This window comes from Blastomyces gilchristii (genome assembly GCF_000003855.2).
Source record: "Blastomyces gilchristii SLH14081 genomic scaffold supercont1.19, whole genome shotgun sequence".
In the NCBI taxonomy this organism is placed as follows: Eukaryota; Fungi; Ascomycota; class Eurotiomycetes; order Onygenales; family Ajellomycetaceae; genus Blastomyces; species Blastomyces gilchristii.
In genome coordinates, this window is record NW_003101664.1 from 1,134,597 (window position 1) to 1,156,538 (window position 21,942).

General features: G+C 47.3%; 9 protein-coding genes across 9 annotated transcripts; 4 read left to right on the forward strand and 5 right to left on the reverse strand.

Moving 5' to 3' along the window:
* Window positions 1-472: 472 nt before the first annotated feature.
* BDBG_17635 (acetyl-CoA acyltransferase) lies at window positions 473-927 on the forward strand (the record flags this gene model as incomplete). Its single annotated transcript, XM_031725312.1, has 2 exons — window positions 473-701; window positions 797-927. The coding sequence occupies 2 exons, from the start codon at window positions 473-475 to the stop codon at window positions 925-927; spliced, it is 360 nt and encodes a 119-aa protein (XP_031580286.1).
* Window positions 928-1,259: 332 nt separating this feature from the next.
* BDBG_17636 (sterol carrier protein 2) lies at window positions 1,260-2,273 on the forward strand (the record flags this gene model as incomplete). The annotated part of the gene is made up of 3 exons (XM_031725313.1): window positions 1,260-1,303; window positions 1,386-1,499; window positions 1,643-2,273. 3 exons carry the CDS (start codon window positions 1,260-1,262, stop codon window positions 2,271-2,273), a joined length of 789 nt encoding a protein of 262 aa, XP_031580287.1.
* On the reverse strand, window positions 1,582-7,379 carry BDBG_07635 (uncharacterized protein). Its single transcript, XM_002622187.2, has 9 exons — window positions 5,722-7,379; window positions 5,558-5,612; window positions 5,454-5,494; window positions 5,218-5,395; window positions 4,687-5,164; window positions 4,542-4,603; window positions 4,059-4,469; window positions 3,452-3,999; window positions 1,582-3,380 (listed from the first exon to the last, which is right to left on the reverse strand). The coding sequence occupies exons 1-9, from the start codon at window positions 5,837-5,839 to the stop codon at window positions 3,049-3,051; spliced, it is 2,223 nt and encodes a 740-aa protein (XP_002622233.1). The 5' UTR covers window positions 5,840-7,379; the 3' UTR covers window positions 1,582-3,048.
* Window positions 7,380-7,386: 7 nt separating this feature from the next.
* Window positions 7,387-8,345, reverse strand: BDBG_07636 (uncharacterized protein). The gene has a single exon (XM_031723183.1). The coding sequence runs from the start codon at window positions 8,036-8,038 to the stop codon at window positions 7,661-7,663; it is 378 nt and encodes a 125-aa protein (XP_031580288.1). The 5' UTR covers window positions 8,039-8,345; the 3' UTR covers window positions 7,387-7,660.
* Window positions 7,691-12,238, forward strand: BDBG_17637 (uncharacterized protein). The gene is made up of 2 exons (XM_031725314.1): window positions 7,691-10,049; window positions 10,115-12,238. The coding sequence occupies exons 1-2, from the start codon at window positions 9,861-9,863 to the stop codon at window positions 11,777-11,779; spliced, it is 1,854 nt and encodes a 617-aa protein (XP_031580289.1). The 5' UTR covers window positions 7,691-9,860; the 3' UTR covers window positions 11,780-12,238.
* Window positions 12,239-12,660: 422 nt separating this feature from the next.
* On the reverse strand, window positions 12,661-16,449 carry BDBG_07637 (DEAD/DEAH box helicase). Its single transcript, XM_002622189.2, has one exon. It carries the CDS (start codon window positions 16,045-16,047, stop codon window positions 13,504-13,506), a length of 2,544 nt encoding a protein of 847 aa, XP_002622235.1. The 5' UTR covers window positions 16,048-16,449; the 3' UTR covers window positions 12,661-13,503.
* On the forward strand, window positions 16,151-21,561 carry BDBG_07638 (phosphatidylinositol N-acetylglucosaminyltransferase gpi3 subunit). Its single transcript, XM_031723184.1, has 5 exons — window positions 16,151-16,351; window positions 16,424-16,455; window positions 16,517-16,551; window positions 16,611-16,999; window positions 17,073-21,561. Exons 1-5 carry the CDS (start codon window positions 16,335-16,337, stop codon window positions 18,088-18,090), a joined length of 1,491 nt encoding a protein of 496 aa, XP_031580290.1. The 5' UTR covers window positions 16,151-16,334; the 3' UTR covers window positions 18,091-21,561.
* BDBG_07639 (ADP-ribosylation factor like protein 1) lies at window positions 18,667-19,503 on the reverse strand (the record flags this gene model as incomplete). Its single annotated transcript, XM_002622191.1, has 2 exons — window positions 18,667-19,379; window positions 19,455-19,503. The coding sequence occupies 2 exons, from the start codon at window positions 19,501-19,503 to the stop codon at window positions 18,667-18,669; spliced, it is 762 nt and encodes a 253-aa protein (XP_002622237.1).
* Window positions 20,012-21,806, reverse strand: BDBG_07640 (NOL1/NOP2/sun domain-containing protein; the record flags this gene model as incomplete). The annotated part of the gene is made up of 2 exons (XM_002622192.2): window positions 20,012-21,481; window positions 21,609-21,806. The coding sequence occupies 2 exons, from the start codon at window positions 21,804-21,806 to the stop codon at window positions 20,012-20,014; spliced, it is 1,668 nt and encodes a 555-aa protein (XP_002622238.1).
* Between the last annotated feature and the right edge of the window lie 136 nt (window positions 21,807-21,942).

A 21,942-nucleotide genomic window follows, 5' to 3' on the forward strand; every position in this document is an offset into this window, starting at 1 on the left:
AACACACACACCTCGGCCCGCGGATTGGCTCTTGGCTATCCGGCTCTACCTTTTGCAACTTGCAAGGTTCTTCACAATCGCTCTCAAAGCCAGAACCGCTCGAAAAAATATTCCACAATATTAAAATATTATCTACCCCACACCCGCAACCTCGTCGCCGCTCCGGCTATCTACCAACTCCCAGGCTACAGCCGGCTCTTTGTTTAACTACAATGGAGTAACTACGCAGTACGTTAGCTGTAATCTGTAGACTCTCGCCAAACTTCCGAAGCGGAGGATGGAAAACTTGAACCGGGTTGGCTATAATAGTCGTTCGATTTGTTTATCTTCAGGCTTCGATTTTTTAGCTATTAGTTATCTGTCCTGTGCTATAACTAACTATATAATATGCCATCGTCACCGTAGAATTTCCTTGTCTCTCCGTGTCGGGTACCACTTCCACAGCTACAAATCGCATCTATTCCCCGCAACAATGGCGCCCCAATCACGGCGCCAACTTGGCGATCGCGTCTATGTGCTAGGCGTGGGCATGTCGCCTTTCCTCAAGCCAAATCCCAAGAGAGATTATCCCCAGATGGGCCTTGAGGCTGGCACAAAAGCCCTTCTAGATGCTGGAATCACTTACGACGAAGTTGAACAGGGCTTTGCCTGCTATGCCTATGGCGACTCGACTTCGGGCCAGAGAGTCTTCTACCAGTTCGGTATAGATAGCCCGCTTCATTTCCCTCCTGCTCCGTATAGGGATTCCATTCCATACTTACTCACTCCGTACTATACGATATAATGGGAGAAACAGGTATGACCGGTATCCCGATTATCAACGTCAACAATGCCTGCACGACTGGCTCGTCAGGTCTTTATCTTGCTCGCCAATCCCTCAGCCTGGGTGGCGCAGATATCGCTTTGGTCATTGGTTTTGAAAAATGATGGCTGGTCGCCTGAAGAAATTTTTCACCGACCGATCCGTGCCGCAGGGCCTCCATGCTGAGAAGATGTTCGACCTCAACCCAAACAGCGAGCCGGGAAACATCAGCCTGTTCGGCAATGCAGGGTTGGAATATATTGAAAAGTATTAATTACACTGCCTTTTTTTTTCTTATTCCGTGTTCCGCTCGAAGCATCCTTCCCGTGTGCAACTAATCAATCTCTTTTTGCTATCAAGACATGATGCTGTACCAGACTAGCCGAAATAGCCAGAGTCAACCACCTAAACAGTGCGAAGAACCCCTACAGCCACAATATACACACTCGATGAGATCATGAAGAGCCCCGCACTTTATGGCCCAGTCACAAAGCTGCAATGGTGAGTTTTCCCGCCTAGTTTGGCTGTCTACGCAGCGCGGGACCGTAACCGTTACTAATATCTCCTTCCAATGGCAAAAAAGCTGCCCGACTTCCGACGGCGCTGCTGCTGCTGTCCTTGTGTCAGAACGGTGGCTGCACAAGCATCCCGAGCCCCAGAGCAAAGCTATTGAAATCGCAGGGCAAGCAATAGTCACGTAAGCAACTCTCTCTCTTTCTGGAAATCCCTTGGTCCTCTTCCCCCCCCCCCCCCCAAAAAAAAAAAAAAAAAAAAAAAAAAAAAAAAAAAAAAAAAAAAAAAAATACGTCTTGCGATCCAGCCCGATTTACAGAATTCTAGTGACCAAGCCGAGACATTTGGATCCTCATCCATGGATCTCGTCGGATTCCAGATGACAAAGCGTGCGGTCGCCGCCGCGCTCGCAGAAGCAAACACGCCAGTCGCACGCGTAGGCGTCTGCGAGCTGCACGACTGCTTCGCCGCCAACGAGCTGGCCACCATCGATGCGTTGGGACTATGCGAGCCCGGTAAGGCTGGCCAATTCGTCCGCAGCGGAAACATCTCTCATGGCGGTCGCGTAGTCGTCAACCCATCCGGCGGCCTGATCTCCAAGGGCCACCCTCTAGGCGCCACCGGGCTCGCTCAATGCGCAGAGCTGGTCTGGCAACTCAGAGGGTGGGCGAATAATCGACTTGCGCCGTACACAACTGTGGCCCTGCAGCATAATCTGGGCCTAGACGGTGTTGCTGTGGTGTCTGTGTATAAGCGCGCGGATGGGTTGGCAAATGCTCCCATGACCGATAATGAGGTCTCCGGGGTTTCAGGGGTGAGTTATAACCCTGCCACGGAAGTAAGGCAGGTCACCGTGGAGCAGATTAAGAGTGTCTTAAGCAGGCCGCATAATAATCAATGGGTCCGTGTGGGTGGCCGTGGCGGTGACTTGGAAGCCTCTTTCCTTGCTAGAATTTGAAAAAGGGTGGAGGTTTGTCTCTCTTTTCGCCACTATAAATGGCGGATACACTCTTTTGTGCATGCTGTTTCTTTGGATCTATTTTGTTCTTTAGCACACCCCATTTGTTTTGATATAGAATACTGGATTTCATTTTGCATTTATGGTATCTATCGATATAACAATATATTCTCGTTTTCGAGTTTGCAAGGTAAGATAAAAGTAGTTCCTGTTAGATTACCCGGCACTAGAACTGTAATACATGCTTTTAACGTCATAAGTCCATTATTAGTAGGACAAGATCAGGAGCGAGGAATTTATCTCTTCTACTACAGTAACACAGGATTAATATTATTCATTCTAGCCTTTGTATTATCAATCTTGACTACCTGTTCCCAGGGGCAATATCAGAATGCATATCCCGATTTATAATGCGCTAGCTAGCCGGGAAATATCTCTCGAGGCAAGTGCAAACCTAAATCTTCAACTATAAAACCAGTTTCCGGAATAAATGATTGGGATGAGGTAGGGAGTAAACAGGAATGGAGTGTAGGTAGACAGAGTTGGCAAAATACGGGAATTGCCGAGACGTGGGAAACTACCCCCGAGATATATATCGACTTGGTTAGAAACTCCGGGCAAATTCGGCGCGGCTTGAGAGGAACTACGTAAAATATAATGCGAAAATCATATCCATCACCGTAATGCAAAGCATTTATAGATCGGCCATAAAAGATTAGAATCAAAGCGGAAAATACCGACTGAAAGGAGAAGGAAAATAATTGGCGAAATAGCGTCATGAAAGCCTGCTCGTGCGGCCCGTCGGCTCAGGCTCTGGATTTGGGAGGTCTTCAGTAAACCCAGATACGTATCCGCGTCTCTGCGAACTCTGTTCTTCCGTTATTGGGGCGTTACTGGTGGAAAGGTTGAACGCAGTGCTCGAGAGAGACGAGTTATTCCGGCCATGGGTAGGTTGGGAAGGAAAAGTTGGATTTGGCTGGGGTGAAGGAGGTTCCGGGGAAACTGGACTTCTAAAGGTTGAAGCGTCGCTAACTACTCGTGCGCGAGTTGTGGTGGGCGCGACATTGTATTCCGTTGGTAGTTCAAGAGGCGCAGAGACATGTCCAGCTAAAAAGAAAACAGGTCAGCATGGGCCACGTTCAACGGAGATGGGCCGAGGAATTTCTTGACATAGTTACCTTGCATTTCATGTACCTGCGCCCCACCAGCCTCTTGTGCCTTTGGGTCTGAATACACCATTCCCGAATGCGGAGCCGCAGTTGTCACTGAATCGCCCACTTCGGAAAACGCAGCTGCTGACGTATGTTTGTCATTGATTCCAATCTCCGTAGAGGCCATTGTCATATTGGTTTTCTGGGTCGGTAAGCCCATTCCGTACATCCACCCCATAATCCGTTTCCTGTTATCACTGATAACCCCTTCGCTGCTTGCATACACCCTATCCCGTCGCCGGCGCCATAGGAGCCAAAGTACAGCCAGGCCTGTTACAAATATCAGGCCCAAAACAACACCCAGCACTGGAGCAACCCATTTGGGAAGCCCGCTACCATTTCCACCACCACCGTTGGTGTCTTCGGGTGGCTTTGTAGGGCTTGGCCTGGAAGAGTTATACAGAGGGTAGGGATAGTAAGTCTCGATGGGTTTCGTATACTTGGTACCAAATAAGTCACGTAAATCGTCATGACCCCACGACGAAGGTTCAAGAGTTGTTGCACCACCCTTGGCACTATCGACAAAATCAGCACCTGTCAAAGTCAACAAGAACATCATTCAAATATCACTTACTTTCCACCAATCTTCGCGGTCACCAAGTTTGGCACTTCATACTCACTCCATTCTTCTGGATGGTAGGTATCTTGGAACCTTAAAGTATTGAGGTTGAAAACACGGATTATAGGTATTCGATCTTCCACATATCGCTCCACGCCACCAATCACAAACATTTTATCGGGATATGTTTTAACACATTTGTGTCCGTGGCGGCCTACTCTCCTATCTCCATCATATGCATGGATCCATGTAAAGGACGGGACCGAAAGTATGTAAGCATTATCGTAAGAAAATTCCGAATAGTCGCTACCACTGTAGCCTCCGTAAATATAAACATTGTACGAACTACCATCCTGTGCCGCGGCAACAATGGAACAGAAATGAGCCAACGTTGGTGGATAATCTCCCGTGGTATTTTGCATATACCTGAAAATAGAATAATATAAGCAATCAATGGAGATTCAGATGTACTGAAAGTCATTGGTAAACCAAACCTACCACTTCCCGTTGCCAATATCATATATGGGCACGCTGCGCATGAACCCGGGTCCCGTTCGATTCTATGGAAGTAGTAAGTAAAAAATATTCCCAGCAGGGATATATGACCTGACTGCAAGGTGTAAATTGTTCTCCGGCTGCTTACATTCTCCCTTATGTCACGCATGATATTATCTGCTGGGGTAACGGAGATGTCTTGGGGGTATGGCACTCCGCCTATCGCAATAAGCGCTCCTGATGTGGAAACCGGAATCCATACCAACTCTCCAGCAGCCCGACCCGGAATAAAATCTGGAAAGCTGGAATTTGACCATTCTGGATCGATCATTTTGGACATATCGATAGAAATTAGGCTATTTGCAGTTATATTCGCAGCCGGCACAGGATTTTGAATTTCTCCCCAGTTCACTCCACGCTTTCCACTGAAGTAAAAGCCCTTGTTCTCACTCGGCACTGAGACCCCGGCACCGTGGGTAATATAGCGGGTGACACCGTTGTTCGTTCTATCAAAACGGAATCCAGGCCTCCATCTGATCCTCGCAGGGCCATACTGGTCTCGTTCATATGCTAGTACTCTATCTGCCTCGGGAGGGCTACTTGTATCCGTGATTGTAGTGAGGCCGCTGTCTCAGTTAGCTAACCAAAGTCTCTAATATGCCCAAAGCCTGAACCGTACCCATATAAATAGAACATATAATCATTTGCAAACATCGTTCCCGAGAAGAAGTTTGGGAAAATATTATTGGCAGCCCCCGAAACACTTGACATATTGCCGAAAAGGGTTGTCCAGTGAACTTTTGTAGTGTCAAATGGGACAGACAAGTTAAGTGTGAAGGCATAGCCATCGGCAAGATCTGCGATGTGGTTAGAAACTGCAATAAAATATAGGACACAGATAGGGTAAGGAATCACTGGTTATTTCAAACTGTCCATAGGTACCATCCGAGTAGCCCCTTCATAGGAAAGTTCAAGTCAGCATCACAAAAGCAAGCTATCCGCGACTGATAGGTTAATACCGTTGCCAAGACATTTGTCCACCATCGAGGTAAATTGTATCGCGGATGATATTCGCTAACCAAGTATTAATAGAGGACTTGGAGAAGAAATCGAAGATAAAATGTAGAGCATCTGGAGGTTAAACCACGGCGCATCCATTTGTTGGCATGGTAAACTTACTTACCTCTTAAGAGAGGCCAAGTAGCAATGGTTTTATTAACCTCAACCTGGGGTCCTTGTGAAGTGGTCCCCTTCCAAAGCGCAGAAAAGGCTGTAGTCGCGATTATCCACCGTAGCGCCATTGGGATATTTTCGGATCGAGGTCTGTAAAGTAAAGAATAGGGTATGAAGAAAGGGTTAAAAGCAGAGCCACGCAGTGAATCTCATATCTCATACAAGAGGATGAATCCCGATGAACAGGGGTAGTTTTTTGATGACCATCGAAAGATACGCCAAGTTGTAGGTCAACCTTTAGGGATGCTGAACAAGACAAACTCAAATGTAAAATGCGACTTTCTGGACTAAATTTGCGTTCAGTATCGCCTTGCGACCTTCATATTACTGTAGCGTGATAAGGTAAGGAAGCTGAGCCCGGAGATGAGACGGAAAGCAGAGTGATGGAACAATAGGCGCCAGGTGGAGCGGATAGTTTTAGTCCTCGTTACTCGAGTTTTCTTAAACGCGGGGCATATAGTAATATCGGCCGGCGTACTCCGTAGAGTTTGGTATAGTACTGGCTTGGTAGCCACAGTAGAAGAGGTGGCGCTTGATGAATGGACAATAGTCTTATATTTGGATTCAGTTCAAGACATTTACAATTTGACAATAAATGGTAGGAAAGAAAGCTGGGAACAGCTAGACGGTCTTGGTCCAGCTTCGACTTCGGGTTCGCAGGTGCGGGAGCCAGATGCTAAACAGAGTAGGCGGCTGAATCCGTCGCCCCAATCAGCGTGGATGAAGGAGCTTGGCCGCGGTCTTTGCCTAGTGACAGGGGTCTCCGTGTCCATTTCCCTTTGATGAGTTTAGCAAATCCATGTCATGACTGTCGTTCGCGATTTTGGTGCTGTGTTGGGAATATTATCTCTTTCACCCGAATTGCGCTGCAGGTATTTAGTGACCCATGAATTTCTTTTTGTAAATGGTCCCAGAAGCTAATTTTGATAAGACAATATTGTTTGGAGATGCCATATTAGGCATACCGAATACTGAGTGGGTGGTGATTCCAATGGACCTGAAGCCCTGCTTCTTCATCCATCTCATATTGGCTAGTTTACGACGCTCGCTGTTGTCGGTTTAATAAGTATTGGCTAGAAGATCCATCTCACTCCAGCTTTTTCGCATGAGATGGCAGTCGAACAAATGTTTGATCCATCATCCAAATTATTATTAATAACAGCTTGAATTCGTTTTGTATCACCTCACCGATCCCAAGTGATCACCCAGGCTTATGCCCATTTCATGCGCATGGACAGACTAGTGTGTGGCTGCCTTTCATTCCTGGAAACATCTACATGTTAATTTCCACATTTCTTCCCACGGGCAAAGAAAATAATCCTGGGAGTGATGGCTTGCAGCTCGTGGACAGAGGTACTGTTTGAAAGTCGGTCGTCGTGTCAACGACTGAATGATTTGTTTTAAGCGATGATTGAACACGAGGTGCTCTGTACCCCTCGGGAAACACAGACGTAGCAGCAAGAATTCGCCATGGTTCGTGACCGGGCGGCTTTGCTTATGGAATGCTTTGTATGTCATGATCTGTGGCAAAATGGCTGAAATAAAAGCCTTGGGTGGTAATGTGGGATTATTGAGGTTCCCGGACGCAGAATGTTTGTCATCAACCCGGGACCCCCAACACCCCCCCTCGGACCAGCTACCACAGAGTACAGTACTCCTCTCAGTGGCTCCTCTCAGTGGCTCCTCCTAGTGGCTCCTCTCAGTGGACTCAGTCCTAGGGCTCGAGGGACTTCTAGGGCACACTCCTAGGATGTCTCTTGACACTGTTAAATGTCCGGGGTATTTGTTTGGAATTTAAGTCCATTCTGGGATTGAACCCATGCATGTTGACCACAGCGGGGCTCACGCTAAATGGTCTCATAACCTGTAGGCTACTGGGGCAAAAGAGCTCAGTCACCACCAGCGCACTGCTGGTAGAAGGGCCGATCAACCCGGGACCCCCAACATCCTGGGATGGTTGCTGACGGAGACTTCGTCCGTTTTAAGATCTTGGGGTGGATAGCTACATGAATCCCAAGAACCTCGACCACAACATCAGCGCAATACCTCCCAGAGTTACACAGGCAGATGTGAGATGCGAGGTCCCCTTCCTTGAGGTGTGAGGGGAGGACGAACAAGAGGAATAATATTAGTGGGCGACGGTTGCACCGACATCTACTGCGTACTAACTCTTGAGTCTGCTGTGAAGCGCACAACGCACCTGCAGGAGGCTCGGTCTGATAGGCTGGGATAGCCCCCGAAAACGGGCGTAAAGTGCGGCACAGCATTGGAAGGCCGGGCCGGTTGGAGGGTCAATGCAGCCATCATCAGTAATTGAACAAGTTGGGCGTTCTCCCTTCCAGCCTGCAGGCCCCAAGCACGCCGCAAGCAACTCACTAGGCCCAAATCGGGCATATCCGACGATCTATGTGGGAATATCATATCTCAAGAACAAGGATGACTGGGTGTCAACATGTCAACAGTGTAGTACTCTGTAGAGTACTCCGTAGTCAGTGTCAAGGTCCTGCTCGGTGGTTGTTTAACTAAATTAGTCTCGTCTCCGCCGGGCCGCAACAACCTTGATCCGCGGTCGCGAGCACAAGCGCTCTCAAAACCAAAACACGTATCCAACGTCTATCCATGTCCGCACAGCGTAACCATCTCCACGAGCGTCCAGGATTATCGCCCCTCTTCCCCTCACTGCTAGCCTTGGTCTACGTTGTTTGCGTGCCCTCCCGAGGCTCCCATAAACAGTTGGCGGATGAGTGGCCATCAAGCTCGTATCGGTGCTGGGTCTAGGTAAATGGGCTCCAGCGTCCAGGTCAATGAATCCTTCTCAGGCCGCATTTACTCGAACCGTCTGTGGCTACATGTGTATTCGGCCAAAAAGAAGCCATGTAACCATGGATGGAAGTCTACTGTGTAGTGTGGCTGGATTTAAAATCGTGTGCGACATCAACATCACCATTCCCCGAGAGAGCTGGCTTTTTTTGAACGTGGGTCTGGTCTAGGATCAGCGTGTCCGAGCTTTGCACCTCAACAATATCTTCCATGACAGCCTTCCGAACACATTTTCAGCCTTAACCCCTTTTAGCGCTTCTATCAGCTAACCCAAATCTGATTTGAGATACTTTGAGAGCCCGTCGGAGCTACATAGGCTCCATGACTAAAATGATATGCATTTTCAGTTTCCCGGTGGGAGGCGGAGAACATCCCATCTTGTTCCTCCCCACGTCCATTCTTGGTGCGCCACGCTGCAGCTAAAATCAAGGCGCACCTCTAGCTGCAGGCCGTGCTCTGGCTCGATATGTGCTTGACGAGAGCCCCTCCTGGGTTTCTCACCAGAACGAAATTGTGCTGTACCTCCGTACCACTGCTGCCCAAAAGTTGTGGCCCCCCTGTCCGTGCTTCGCTGCTACATCCGCGACTTAAGTCACTCTTACTGGTCTTGTTTACTATGCCTTCTAATTGAATAGAGACATCAGCTTAAACACGCTTCCTAACAGGAACCTTTTTAAAAAGGCCTATCATTGGATAGTCCGTGCAGCGAGACAAAATCATTCTTGGCTGATCAACAAATGGCGGAAAGCCAGGCTCGCCCATTTCAGGCCTGCCCAGCGTAGGTACCAGACGGGGATCATTGAAAGCTTAGGGCAAATTTAGCCGCCTTGGCGAATGCGGGACGTCGCCTATTTTTGAGCCCCAAATGACCCTCCCTCAAACCCGCCTAGAGAGCTCTCACATTGTCAGCTTCCATTCGAGATGCAGTGAAGCTAATGCAGCTTGAATTTTCAGTTCAATTGAGAAAAAATAAATTAAATAAATAAAAAATAAATAAATTGAAAAATCAAGAAGCCGCTCTTCCCCTTTCCCGTCTCATGCTATCAATTTGTTGCTACTCCCCTTTCTTCCCCTATTCATGTCACTTTCGAAAGTATAACAACATCTACTCATCCGATCTTCCTCCCATTTTCTTTCTCACTCTTGCTATTTGTCTTGAAGATAAATTTGCCTTTTCGCCGGGCCTGTTCTTCTGTTCACGGGCAACAGCAGGGTGGTCGGCCATTCAACCTCCTTCGCGTACTTGGGCGCTCCCCATAGGTCTTCATCATGGCATTACTCCTGCTTGCTTTGACCTGGGCCTCCATGTGCGTACTACCGGGAAATGCTCAGAATGATAACATCGGGGTCAAGGTAGGGGTCAATATAGGGAACCAACCCTCAGCAGCTGCTGGCGGGAAGTCAGGCCGTCCTGCCTTAATAGACATTGATGCAGCGATACTTATCTCATGGTGCAATGTAAGGACTCATCCTGTCACCGCTAACTATGGCTTCGGGATGAAGCTAACTTTCGTACTATGAAGCATCATCATACACGGACCTGCCGCCGTCCCGGCTATCCAGTTACTGTAACCGTCACCGAGACAAAGAATCACACCATCACAGTCTCTTCAACAGAAACTACAGTAACCACCGTCCCAACTACTACCACTGAAACTACCGTCACCACCGTCCCTACAACTACAACTGAGACCACTATAACAACCACGACTGCTCCTGGCGAGACTATAAGTATAACTTTACCAGGCAGTTGTTCTACAGACACAGTGACACAGACTGCAACTTATGCCGTCTCTCTCTGTCCATCCCGCACAGTTAACCCCACCTTTACACCTACTGTTCCTGTTCCTACCGATTATATCTGGGGCTGTCCTCCCGGTAAGTTATGCATCCCAAATCGCAATGAAGCGGATGGAGACTGCAACTTCGAGGTTGGGCTTCCTTCACCCGAATTCTTCTGCAGTCCAGAGGAGTGCCATGACCCCCCTCCTCTTGAACCCTTCCAAGACGACTGGGATCCTGATTCATCGGACAAAATTATCGTCTCACCACACTATTACTACCTTAATCCTCGACTATTTGGACTGGACTATGATATCTTCGAGTTCAGGAATTCCACCCCGGAGGAGCCATATCCAACATCCTACCCAGCCCAATCTCCAACCCAGTACCCGCCACAATATCCAACTCAGAACCCGACCCAGTATACTACAGCAGAGTATACTACAGCAGGGTATCCAACAGGGTATGCGACAAAATACGCGACAAAATATTCGACCCTGCAGCGAAGACAAACTGGCAATACGTTGCCTCGCGCCTGCTATTTTCAGTGCCAAGCTAGCGGCTTAGAAGCCGAAAATAGCTTGCTTGCAGCCGTCATCTGCGTCGAGAACTCGGCATTTAAGGCACGTCTAGAAGCATGCCATCGGTGCATTGCTATCCAAGCCAATACAAAGGATCCTGAAAAAGAGCTACGAGAGAAAGCTCCGAACTTCGTGAGCATATTAGATATCTGTGAAGCGCCGCCAGGTGAAACATCCCCACCCCCGGCGCAAAGCACTACTACTCCTACCTCAACACCGGACCCATCCCCCACAGAAACTCCTACAGAAACGCCTACAGAAACTCCTACAGAAACTCCTACAGAAACGCCTACAGAAACGCCTACAGAAACGCCTACAGAAACGCCTACAGAAACGCCTACAGAAACGCCTACAGAAACGCCTACAGAAACGCCTACAGAAACGCCTACAGAATCTCCTACAGAATCTCCCACAGAACCTCCCACAGAACCTCCCACAGAACCTCCCACAGAACCTCCCACAGAACCTCCCACAGAACCTCCCACAGAACCTCCCACAACTCCGCCCTCAAATGACCCATCCGACACTGTCAGTCCTACCGATGTCCCGTCGGAAACCACACCGCCGACGGAAACTGGGGCTGGAACTACTCCAACTGCCACCACAGATCCACCAAGTGAAATTCCTCCGGTATCAAATAGTCCCACACAATCAAGTCGAGGTGGAGACGAAATGTCACCAACTGAATCGGGTCCAACTGGAGGGAGCCCTAGCGATTCCCCCCCGATTGACTTCCCAAGTAGCGCAAACTCTATCCTCATTCCATCATCAAAATACTTTTTCAGCGCTGCTGCAATGGCTGCAGCAGCGTTTACCCTGCTTTGAGACCTGCCCTCAAGCAAGAGTATTTAATTGTGTCTCTCACTGTTTTTTTCTTCGCTCCTTGACAAGTATATATCCCGAAAAACACGGTTATGTTGCAAGGAAAGTAATTTGCTTTTTAATCCTTTATTTCAGCTTTTGCGGGCCCCTATGATACCATATTATGTAGCTAATATTTTGCTATGGCTCCTTTGGATTCCTTTCAACTGGTTGCCATACTCTCTCAGTTTTGTTTATAAGCCTGGTCCCCATCCTTCCCCGTTCTATGCAGATCTCTACAGATATATTCCCCTTGGTAATCATACAATATTAATATAGTTAATTTAAATTTTAATTCAGGCATTTGTACGCCCTTTTTCTTTTTTCCTTTTTTTTTTCTATTTCTTTTTTTATTTTATTTTATTTACAATACTCATTATATAGAACACACATCAATTATTACAGCAGCCTATAGTGACATTTGAGTCAAGTAGGTTTATACAGTGTTACAATGAGCACACATCAATGATACTGATTGTATTAGTAATTGAGATCTTCATTGAAAGTTGTATAAATAGAGACGCACATTGAAAGAGAGCTCTATTTAGAGGTTTTTATACCTGAGAAGTCTTTATGCTCAGAGAGTCTCTATATCTGAGAAATATGTATATAGAGGTATAGAGCTTTTCAGATACAGAGTATAGAGTCTCTCAGAGATAGTAGAGCTTTCTCAGATATAGAGTTCTTCAATATAGAGTTCTTTCAGAATAGACTCTTAAGTATAGAGAGTTCAGAGAATAAAGATCTCAGAGTATTAAGACTCTCAGAGGTATTTAGTAGATTCTTAGGTCTAGAGCTCTCTTTCAATATAGATCTCTATTACATACAATCTTTAATGAGAGGATCTCAATTACTGATATAATCAGTATCATCAATGTGTGCTCATTGTAACACTAGTATAAAATATATATTTGACTCAAATGTCACTAAAGGCTGCGGTACATATAATTCAGCATGATGCTTAAAATTATTTAGAATCACTCCATTTCTCAACCTTGCTTAAGGTTTGATGTTAATCTATTGTGAATGAATGCTGATCCTTCTAGTTGAACATGGTTAGAAGGTTAGAAAAGAAAAATCAAAATTTCTAGCCATGTCAATCCCATACGCATAGGTAGCTTCTCAATGTCTCAATATTCATTCCCACATAGTTACATTGAAGATTAAGGCGTACAGAGTAGTTACTCTCTAGAATGATCGAAAAAAATTTCTACCTTTCAAATTATAGTCAGTTTATGTTGTGTGAAGAAATCAGTCCATAAGTGTATGTGTATTTTGGATGGAGCTGACGTAGGTAGGGCCTTGGTTCAAGCCATGGTCTGGATTGATTTTCAGACAATGTTCAACTTGGACGTAGGGAGTGGCACGGATATGTATGTATGTATGTACACATTAGCTCACCCAAGGTGTAAAACGGAGTACATTACATCACTAAGATTGCTCTGAGCTTTTGGAACGGCCACTTGCTTTATGAAAAAGATAGAAAAGTGACATACGTCTTCAAAGTACTAGGTTCGCTGGATTAATATCGTGGAGGATAAGTAGTAGAGTAAGAAAGGCAACGAATACAAGAATAATAGTGAGAGTCTTAGCAAGAACTGCGAACATGATCTATGAACACGAATAAGTTTAATAATAAACACCTCTACAACGAAATTCGTAGGAATATACAGGCGACCCAAGGATTATCAGCCCCTAGGTTTCCCCGGTTTGTACTTAGTAAGATCCTCCTCTACCTCTGCCTGCAATAACCGCAAAGCATCCGAATACTTCGTTTTCAAATCAACACCTTCATCAAGTTTGATGGTGATTTTTTCAACATTCCCCGTTCTTGCGACAGTTGATTCCGGGCACTTCACGATCTCATTGGCAAACCACCTACCTTCCCTGTGAGCTACCAGTGTCCACGCCGACCCTGATCGACCAGCACGAGCTGTTCGGCCGACGCGATGAATATACGACGTCAGGCTGGTCGGAATGTCATAACTGACGACATGAGTAAGAGAAGGCAGGTCCAAGCCGCGAGACGCACGATCAGTAGCGATGACAATCGATAGTTTCCCGTTGCGATATGCAGAGATCGTTTTACGAGACGTACTAGACTTGCTTGACTTTGCCAAAGTACCGATACGGTTGGCAAACGGTGGGTGCATGAGTACAAGTAGACGAGCGAGTCTTGATGCCGATTCGGAAGATTTGGTAAAGACCAAAACAGAAGGCGGGGATGCCACGATTGGTTTATAGTTGTCGCCGTGGACTAAAGATTCGTCTGAAAAACCAGTACCAGAGGAGCTATATGAGACAGCTGAGGACTCGCCAGAGGAGCTATTGCCCGATAGGCTTGAAGATGAATCGGTGGAACTTGAATCGGATGTAATCGAATGAGAACGCTGTCGCCGAAGGTTCGTAACGTGGCCATCATCCGATTTAAAATGTGAGAGTAATAGAGTAAGGAGATAGAGAGGCTTATCTGCGGCATCGCCAACTGGAACAAACACTTCTCGCAGAGTTGAAGGTAGACTGAATGCATGGTCGTCCTTATGGGTAATATCTCCATTCCCTTCTGATGGGAGCGGCGCTGCATCATTGATTCCAGGAGTGGTAGAGACAAGTTTTGGATTTTGCAATCGCAAAGAATTCAGTTTCGCGATATCCCTTGTCATGGTGGCGCTAAGGATGATCTTCCGAAGTCGAGGTTTACAGATCTGCCATCCTAAGTCGGGTAGAATCCGCCCACTTTTGCCAGCGACATCCACTCTGACTCTCTCTAGGGCCGGGATCACAACTTCAACCCATTCTTGAAAACTTTCGTTGAGTAGACGGTCGGCTTCATCAATCACTAACCACTCCAAATGTTCCAAGCTAAATCCCTTAGTAGACCGGATGTGGTCAACAAGTCGGCCTGGGGTGCATATTAGTATGTCAATGTTGGGGGAGGGGGTTGTAACATGGTCGGGAAACGCTGAATGAGACCTCTCAACTTCGGTGATATACTCTTGGAAGTTGAAGGAAGCCCATGACTCAGCGATCATCTGGTGGCCGTTTCCTATTCGTCTATTAGAGGGAGAGTAGAGTTGATCGTGTTTAATAAGCAGCGCTTGTTCTTCCTTTAATGATGCCGTACCAACAGCTGTTCCTATCCTCAGGCCTGTTCTGGTAGCACATAGTTCACAAGCATCACGAGCCTGCTTAACAAGCTCCCGTGTAGGCACAACAACAAGTCCTCGCAATCTAGCTAGGGGTAATTGTTCGATACCTGCTACTAGTGGGAGAGCATATGCCAGAGTTTTCCCAGAACCTGTGGCAGCCGATATGCAAAGATCCCCTGAATGCTGATGTTCTCCATTACCAAGTAGTTCCAAAACGGCTGCCTGGATAGGGAAAGCTGTGGTATACCCGCGTTTCTGAAGAATAGAAATAAGATTTTTGTTTAGTCCCAGGTTTGCGAAGTTCCGTTGCAACAAGGTGGTGGCAGCGAAAGGTTGAGAAAGCCACGAAGGAAGCGTAGAGTATGGCGGGGATTCGATATGGGCTGGTGCAGGCGCAGGCTGCGGGAGTGGTTCAAGGCCATGAGGGGTGATACCCTCACTGCCCAGCGACTCGACGATGTTTGAGGTGTCTCTCTTAGTAGCTACCGATGCAGCCGTCAACCTCGACTTCTCGAACTTTGATAAAATCCCGGCATGCTTTACCGGTACAGTTATAGTCGATGCATCACCTTCCCGATATAATTTCCTTTTTTTAAACCCCTTCCTGTCTGACGGGTCCGTACCCTGAATTATATCCCCCCTTTGTCTCGGTACGCTCACCGAATCCGTAGACCCCTCAACTGTGCTGTGAGACCCTGATATTTCATGGCTGTCCTTTCTCGAGCCTTTCTTTTGTTCCCGTCCCTCTGGCGGATTGTCTTTGATTTGTACCGGAACCCGCTCCAGCGGTGCGAGTGGAGAAATATCACTTTCTGCTTTCGAATAGGAGTTCGAATCTGAGTCGCCCCGTTTAAACGTGCCCTTCTGAGAGTGTGAGAGCGCGACAGAAACCTCTGGCTTCTCGTTCCTTTCACGCTTCCTCGCCTTCTTGGCCGGAGTGAATGCCGGGACTGAAGCATCGTCGACTGGTGCAGATTTTCGCTTCCGTTTTTCAGATCCAGCTGGAGATAATAAGTCTTCCGGAGGCTTTGGTAGAAGATCATTCCTGGGAGGAATATATCTGGAGTAGAATGGAGCAGCCATAATCTCGGATGGAGCCTGATGTGGAGATGGCTCAAGCTTTTGAGGTTGAATTTGTGCTTTGCCCGAGATAATTTGTCTTGATAGTGGCAAAAAGCTCACACCGCCTTCAAGGTGGTGTCAAATGCTTTCATTCACACGATGTTTCTTCCCACGCTTCCTAGCAACAGCGTCTTCAATGTCTTTTTTCTCCTTCCCCGTTAGCCGCATTGTTTTGAGAACAAAGGGAACACTCTGCAAGCCATGAATGCCTTGGACCTGTGGTGGAAGAGCCTATCACCATCGCCAACATGACGTATAATATTGCGTGAGCTCCCTTATTCCACACCCCGAAACCTTCGAAAACCTCCTGAACGACTGAGAACTAACAGTGGGATAGTATGATTAGTGACTTTTTCTTCCCCCAACCTGGTATGATGTATAACCGAATATTCGTGTTGGAAGGCCGCAGCGCATGGCTAACAATACCTAGGAGGAGTGGAAAGTCACATATACCAGCTCTCGTCGGTCAGTAAAGTTACCGCATACAATCCAATACTCTCCCGAGGTGTTAACTAGTATTATAGAAATTAATAGACAGAGGCCATAAAGTAATCATTGTCACGCATGCCTACAAAGGCCGGACCGGAGTGCGTTATCTCACGAATGGACTCAAGGTCTACCATGCCCCGTTCTTCGTCATATACCGCGAATCGACTATGCCAACTGTCTTCTCTTTCTTCCCCATTTTTCGCAATATCATCATACGCGAACAGATTGAAATCGTGCATGGACATCAAAGTCTGAGCAGTTTTTGCCATGAAGCTATCCTCCACGCGCGCACTATGGGGTTGCGCACAGTTTTTACGGACCACTCGTTGTTTGGTTTCGCAGATGCGGGTTCAATTCTTACGAACAAACTTCTGAAATTTACCCTGAGTGATGTTGATCATGTTATTTGCGTCAGCCATACTTGGTAAGCCTACGATCGCTTTGGGTGCGAACTGGTGGTCAGCTGGCAAGAATGCTGACATATTACCCTTCTGTAGCAAAGAGAATACAGTCCTCCGCGCTTCCCTCGACCCCTTAATGGTGTCCGTCATTCCTAACGCAGTAGTTGCCGAAAATTTTCGCCCTTTGTCGCACACCACCCAAGGAAACGACCAAACGCCTGTTCCCCGCCCGTTACTGGGCCCCGATGATATTATCACGATTGTTGTCATATCACGACTTTTCTATAACAAAGGCACGGACCTCTTAATTGCGGCGATACCAAGAATTTTAGCTTCCCATCCTAATGTGCGCTTCATTATTGCTGGTTCCGGACCCAAAGCGATTGACCTGGAGCAAATGCTGGAACGTAAAGTTCTCCAGGACAAAGTGGAATTCATTGGAGCTGTTCGTCATGAGGAAGTCCGCGATGTGATGGTGCGCGGACATATTTATCTACACCCAAGTTTGACAGAAGCATTTGGAACTGTGATTGTCGAAGCCGCTAGCTGTGGGCTCTATGTTGTTTGTACCCGTGTTGGAGGTATTCCAGAAGTTTTACCGCAGCATATGACAACATTTGCTAAACCGGAGGAGGATGACCTTGTTCTGGCGACTGGAAAAGCAATTGCAGCTCTCCGTTCTAACAGAGTCCGCACAGACAAGTTTCATGAACAAGTACGTATGATGTATTCATGGACAGATGTTGCCCGACGAACCGAACGTGTCTACAACGGAATATGTGGTGCCATTAGCGAAGAAGAGTTCTACGGCTACTTTCCTGGGCAAGGTTGGACTGCAACAAGAGGGCGCATACATAGTTTTGCCCTCATTGATCGACTGAAACGTTACTTCGGCTGCGGCATCTGGGCGGGGAAACTGTTTTGTCTCTGCGTTGTCATAGACTTTCTTCTCTATGTTTTCCTAGAAATATGGTTCCCTCGCAGCAACATTGATATTGCGAGAAGCTGGCCAAGGAAGCCGGCTGTAGAAAGCACTCAGTCCCATGAGATCGACTCCTCCTCCATTCACCGAGAGTCTAGGCGCCGCGCGACCGGACCGAGAGTGATGTACTAATTGGTGGCACCCACTCGAAGAATAAATACCCTCACTTTCAGAACTCGCCTAGGGCACTCCCTATGCTCCAATGCGTAATCGCTCCCTTCCAGCTCGTCTTAAGAGCCATCTCCATTAGGAGTCGCAGCATTGGATCCATACGAATGTCTTCATTCCGGGCTACTTAGACGGCCGGTAGCGGCAAGATCTGGCCTATTCGTTGGATAAAGCGGACTAAAGGAATGTGACATCATTTACATATTGATCTATGCAAAAACCAACGACTACTGAGACGAAGCAAAACAATCTTCCCTACCTCTTCAAGAGAAATCTTAAGAGTGGTTTCTAGTCTATTATAGATAGGAGGGAATGATGTCCATAACCGAACCAGCCAGTTGAAATAGTTAGTGCTACAAAAAAATCAGGAATATGCCGTATCAATATTTATAAATAAACAGTACAAAATCTTTGATGAATGCCCAACTAAGCTGAATTAAAGCAAATGAAAACTCGGTGTAACCACATAAGGAACGGGTATATGGCTATTCCAGCAATAAACAGATAAAAAATCACGATTATATCAAGTGGTCTCATATCTCATCTCATAACGGGAGGTCTCCCTTCCTTGTTCCACTTCACTCGACTGCGAACCCATTCCACCGCTTCTCTAACTCCGCTTCCCATTAGTGCACTAACCGGCAAAACACGACTATCACGCATCCCATCCCCTTCCTCGCCCTCAAATACCTTTCTCACAAACCCTTCCTTGATCCTGACCACCTCTACGCAATCCTCTCTATCCTGTTTATTCGCTAGTACCAGGATAGGCACCCCGACCGTCTCCGAGTTTTGCAATACCGATTCAAGGACCTCTCGACACTCATCCAATCTCCCAAATTCACCCCGCGGATCTATGGCACTCATGGGTTCTGTAATAGCACCCGAAGGCCCTTTGGCGCTCGACGATGCATTTGGCCCTCCTCCTTTACAGCCCGTCGAAGCAAGGCGTGAAACGTCCGCGTCTTCGCCAACATCTGCACTATCCACCACAAAAATAATGGCATGGCAGCTCGAATAGTAGCTTTGCCAGAGGCCGCGCATTGATATCTGTCCGCCTATATCCCATATTTTCAAGTACATGTCTGGGAGCGGGATGGTTGCGACATTTTGGCCGACGGTTGGGACAGTTTTGCCAGAAAGGGGCTGCGGCGTGGTGTTGTTCGAGTCGGTTGGGAGGAAAAGGGCTTTTATCTGGTTTAGCAGGGTGGTTTTCCCCGCATTATCTAGGCCAAGGAGTAGGACGGAGTATTCTATATTGGTCCAAAATTAATAGTGGTCGTGGAAATCGGAGATGGTTAGGGCGTGATATCACGGGTAAGACATACCCTCTTTACTCGTTGCATAGAAATAAATCGATTTGGCTAGATGGTACATGGTCTTCACTCAGATCAGGTTACCAACGGTCAATGGGCGCAGCGCATTGCCGTCATCAAATCAAGGAGAGACCACCGCTTCAGTCTCTAGCCCACTTGGTTTAAGAGAGTTACGAGAGTAACTGCGGCAGAATCATGGCGTATGGAATAGAATATATTTACAATAGACACCTGTGGCCGTATATCTCGCGCCGAACTTCTCTGACAGTAGATCCGAGGGAGCATCGCAGCTTGAACGTTGGTCCAGGAAGTTGACGACTCATCGCAGTCATGTGATACAATTTCCTGGTCAGGTGGGTCAACAAACCCTAATTTGCAGACATGAATAGTAATAATAGATCCCGAATATCTACCATGTATAAGCCTAACAAGCTGTTCAACGGCGTCAGCTGAAATAGACATTATCTCTGTTTGTCATGTCTACTTAGCGCGAGGCGTGTAGAGATATCGTTTGCGTTTTCGCTGAGAGCTAATTGAAGAAATCATTGACAACCAAAACCTTTTCAGTCCTAGTCAAACCCCTCCCATTCGGACTCCTCTTCCAATTGAGCCCCATCGTCATTGTTTTCTTCAATACTTCCCTTGTTGTCAGGCGATATTGTGGTATCTGCAGCACTACTGTCACCATCAAAACCACCATCCCGAACAAATCCAGCAACAAAGAACCCTCCAGTACCCTCTTCATCGTTTGGCCAACACCGCAAGCACGCTTCCAATTCCGTCCCAGTCAAATCCAAGCTTTCACTCGCTCCATCTCCAGGCTTCTCAGGTTTTATACCCCGGTATTTCCAATTTCGCAGTCCCTCAACCTGTTCGCTTCTTGAAAGGATTCGCCACCCACGTCGTTGCGCTACCGGTGACTTCAGCGCACGCGAAACAACAACTTCGTTCTCCTGCGCATGTATGGAGCAAGTGCTGTATGTGACTCGTCTAGCTGCCGGGAAACTAAATGCGTGTTCAATGATCCGCGTCTGGAGGTTAGACAACTTGATGAGGCGGTCATGATCGATGGCGGGTGTTGGTTCCTCTTCGTCAGCCGCGGGGTCTGCATGTGTACAAGGAACAGGTGCGAGCGCAGTGCGCTTCATTTTCTTGCTCCGAGGATTTGGGTTATGTGAACTAGGTAAAGCCAGGCGAGGTATGTCGTCTCTTCCAACTATACCACTCCCAGAACAACTAGGGTCAAGAAGTAGGCCTGCTATAGTTCGGAAACGTTTATCCTCGGGTGATATGGCAAGGAAGTCCTGACCAGCAAGGACAGAAACCACCCTGCCAGCACCAGCAACAGTCACCATCCGCTGTAGAATTTTTGACCGGGCTTGCGAGGCGTCGCATGAAAATATTTTACACTTCTGTGGAGCTGGGCCAACTAGATCATCACGACACTGCTCCGAGCCTGAACACAACAACGAGGCAAGATGCGTTGTCTTGTTACCAGGTGCCGCACAAGCATCCATCAAGTCTCCTGTCCATTGTTTCACAGCACCTCCAAGGAGCAAATAGGCCGGGAAGCAAGATGCTTTGTCCTGTAGTATTATCCTCCCCTCTTTATATGCCGTCGATGACGTTAGTTCTGCAGTTTGTGGAACAGCTAGAAGGTCCGGGATATGAGGATCTTGATAGTATGATTGTGGTGCAGCTGCTGCTAACTGCGATAACGAGTGGACTAGTTTGGAGGATGAAAATGTTGTCTTCAACTCTTCGTCAAATGTTGTTAGCACATTATTTATCCTGACCCACCTGGGAGGTACCAATGTAGTAGTCCCTTCCCCAGTAGGGTTTTTCTGTTTCGCGACGAGCGCCTTGAGCTCTTCGATGGAGGCACATCGACGGCGCACACGAGATCTAACGAACTCTGCTTTTATCCGAACTTTGTGCCTTTCGATGGCCAAACGCAAGGGATGATTTGATGGCGCGGCAATGCCTCTTTTTGCGAATAGCAAATCGTGGGCAAGGAGGATCGACAGGAGGGGGGTGAGCTAAATATACCTTTCAAGCTGGGCGGCCAGCAGTAGAAGTTAGTTTCGTCTATCAAAAAAGAAAAAAAAGAAAAAAAAGAAAGAAAGAAAGAAAACTAGGCAAAATAGACGGTGGTAACGAGCTGACCTTTGGTTCGAGAGAAAGGAAGCCGGCATTCTCAACCACTTCTTTGAGGATAATATCCCATTTTGCCGTCTCTGTTATCAAGGCGTAAACTTGGACGGCAGGTGACCTGAGTTTTGAATTGTAGACGCGAGCTTTGAATGAACCACCGGTGCCAGAACCGTTCTTGAGAATGGATGCGGCATCTGAATATAATGACATTGTAGCTTTTGTATAGATGCTTCAATGGTCCACCTGTGGGAATGGATGGACGCCTAATATTCGTGCTAAGTTTGATGTGTTTCTTGCCGCCGATGTTTGCAATGTTTGTTCAATTCGAACCCTCTCGGGAGTGGCT

Bases quoted from the DNA above. Each gene is read 5' to 3' on its own strand.
- BDBG_17637 (XM_031725314.1), top strand. From the start codon at position 9,861: ATGGCATTACTCCTGCTTGCTTTGACCTGGGCCTCCATGTGCGTACTA. The intron at 10,050-10,114 runs GTAAGGACTCAT...CGTACTATGAAG, and splicing joins TACTTATCTCATGGTGCAAT to CATCATCATACACGGACCTG.
- BDBG_07637 (XM_002622189.2), bottom strand. From the start codon at position 16,047: ATGGCTGCTCCATTCTACTCCAGATATATTCCTCCCAGGAATGATCTT.
- BDBG_07638 (XM_031723184.1), top strand. The intron at 16,552-16,610 runs GTCAGTAAAGTT...CTAGTATTATAG, and splicing joins ACATATACCAGCTCTCGTCG to AAATTAATAGACAGAGGCCA. The intron at 17,000-17,072 runs GTAAGCCTACGA...ACCCTTCTGTAG, and splicing joins ATTTGCGTCAGCCATACTTG to CAAAGAGAATACAGTCCTCC.
- BDBG_07635 (XM_002622187.2), bottom strand. From the start codon at position 5,839: ATGGCGCTACGGTGGATAATCGCGACTACAGCCTTTTCTGCGCTTTGG. The intron at 5,495-5,557 runs GTATTAACCTAT...TTTCCTATGAAG, and splicing joins GGACAAATGTCTTGGCAACG to GGGCTACTCGGATGGTACCT. The intron at 5,396-5,453 runs GTGATTCCTTAC...ACCACATCGCAG, and splicing joins TGGACAGTTTGAAATAACCA to ATCTTGCCGATGGCTATGCC.
- BDBG_07636 (XM_031723183.1), bottom strand. From the start codon at position 8,038: ATGCTGTGCCGCACTTTACGCCCGTTTTCGGGGGCTATCCCAGCCTAT.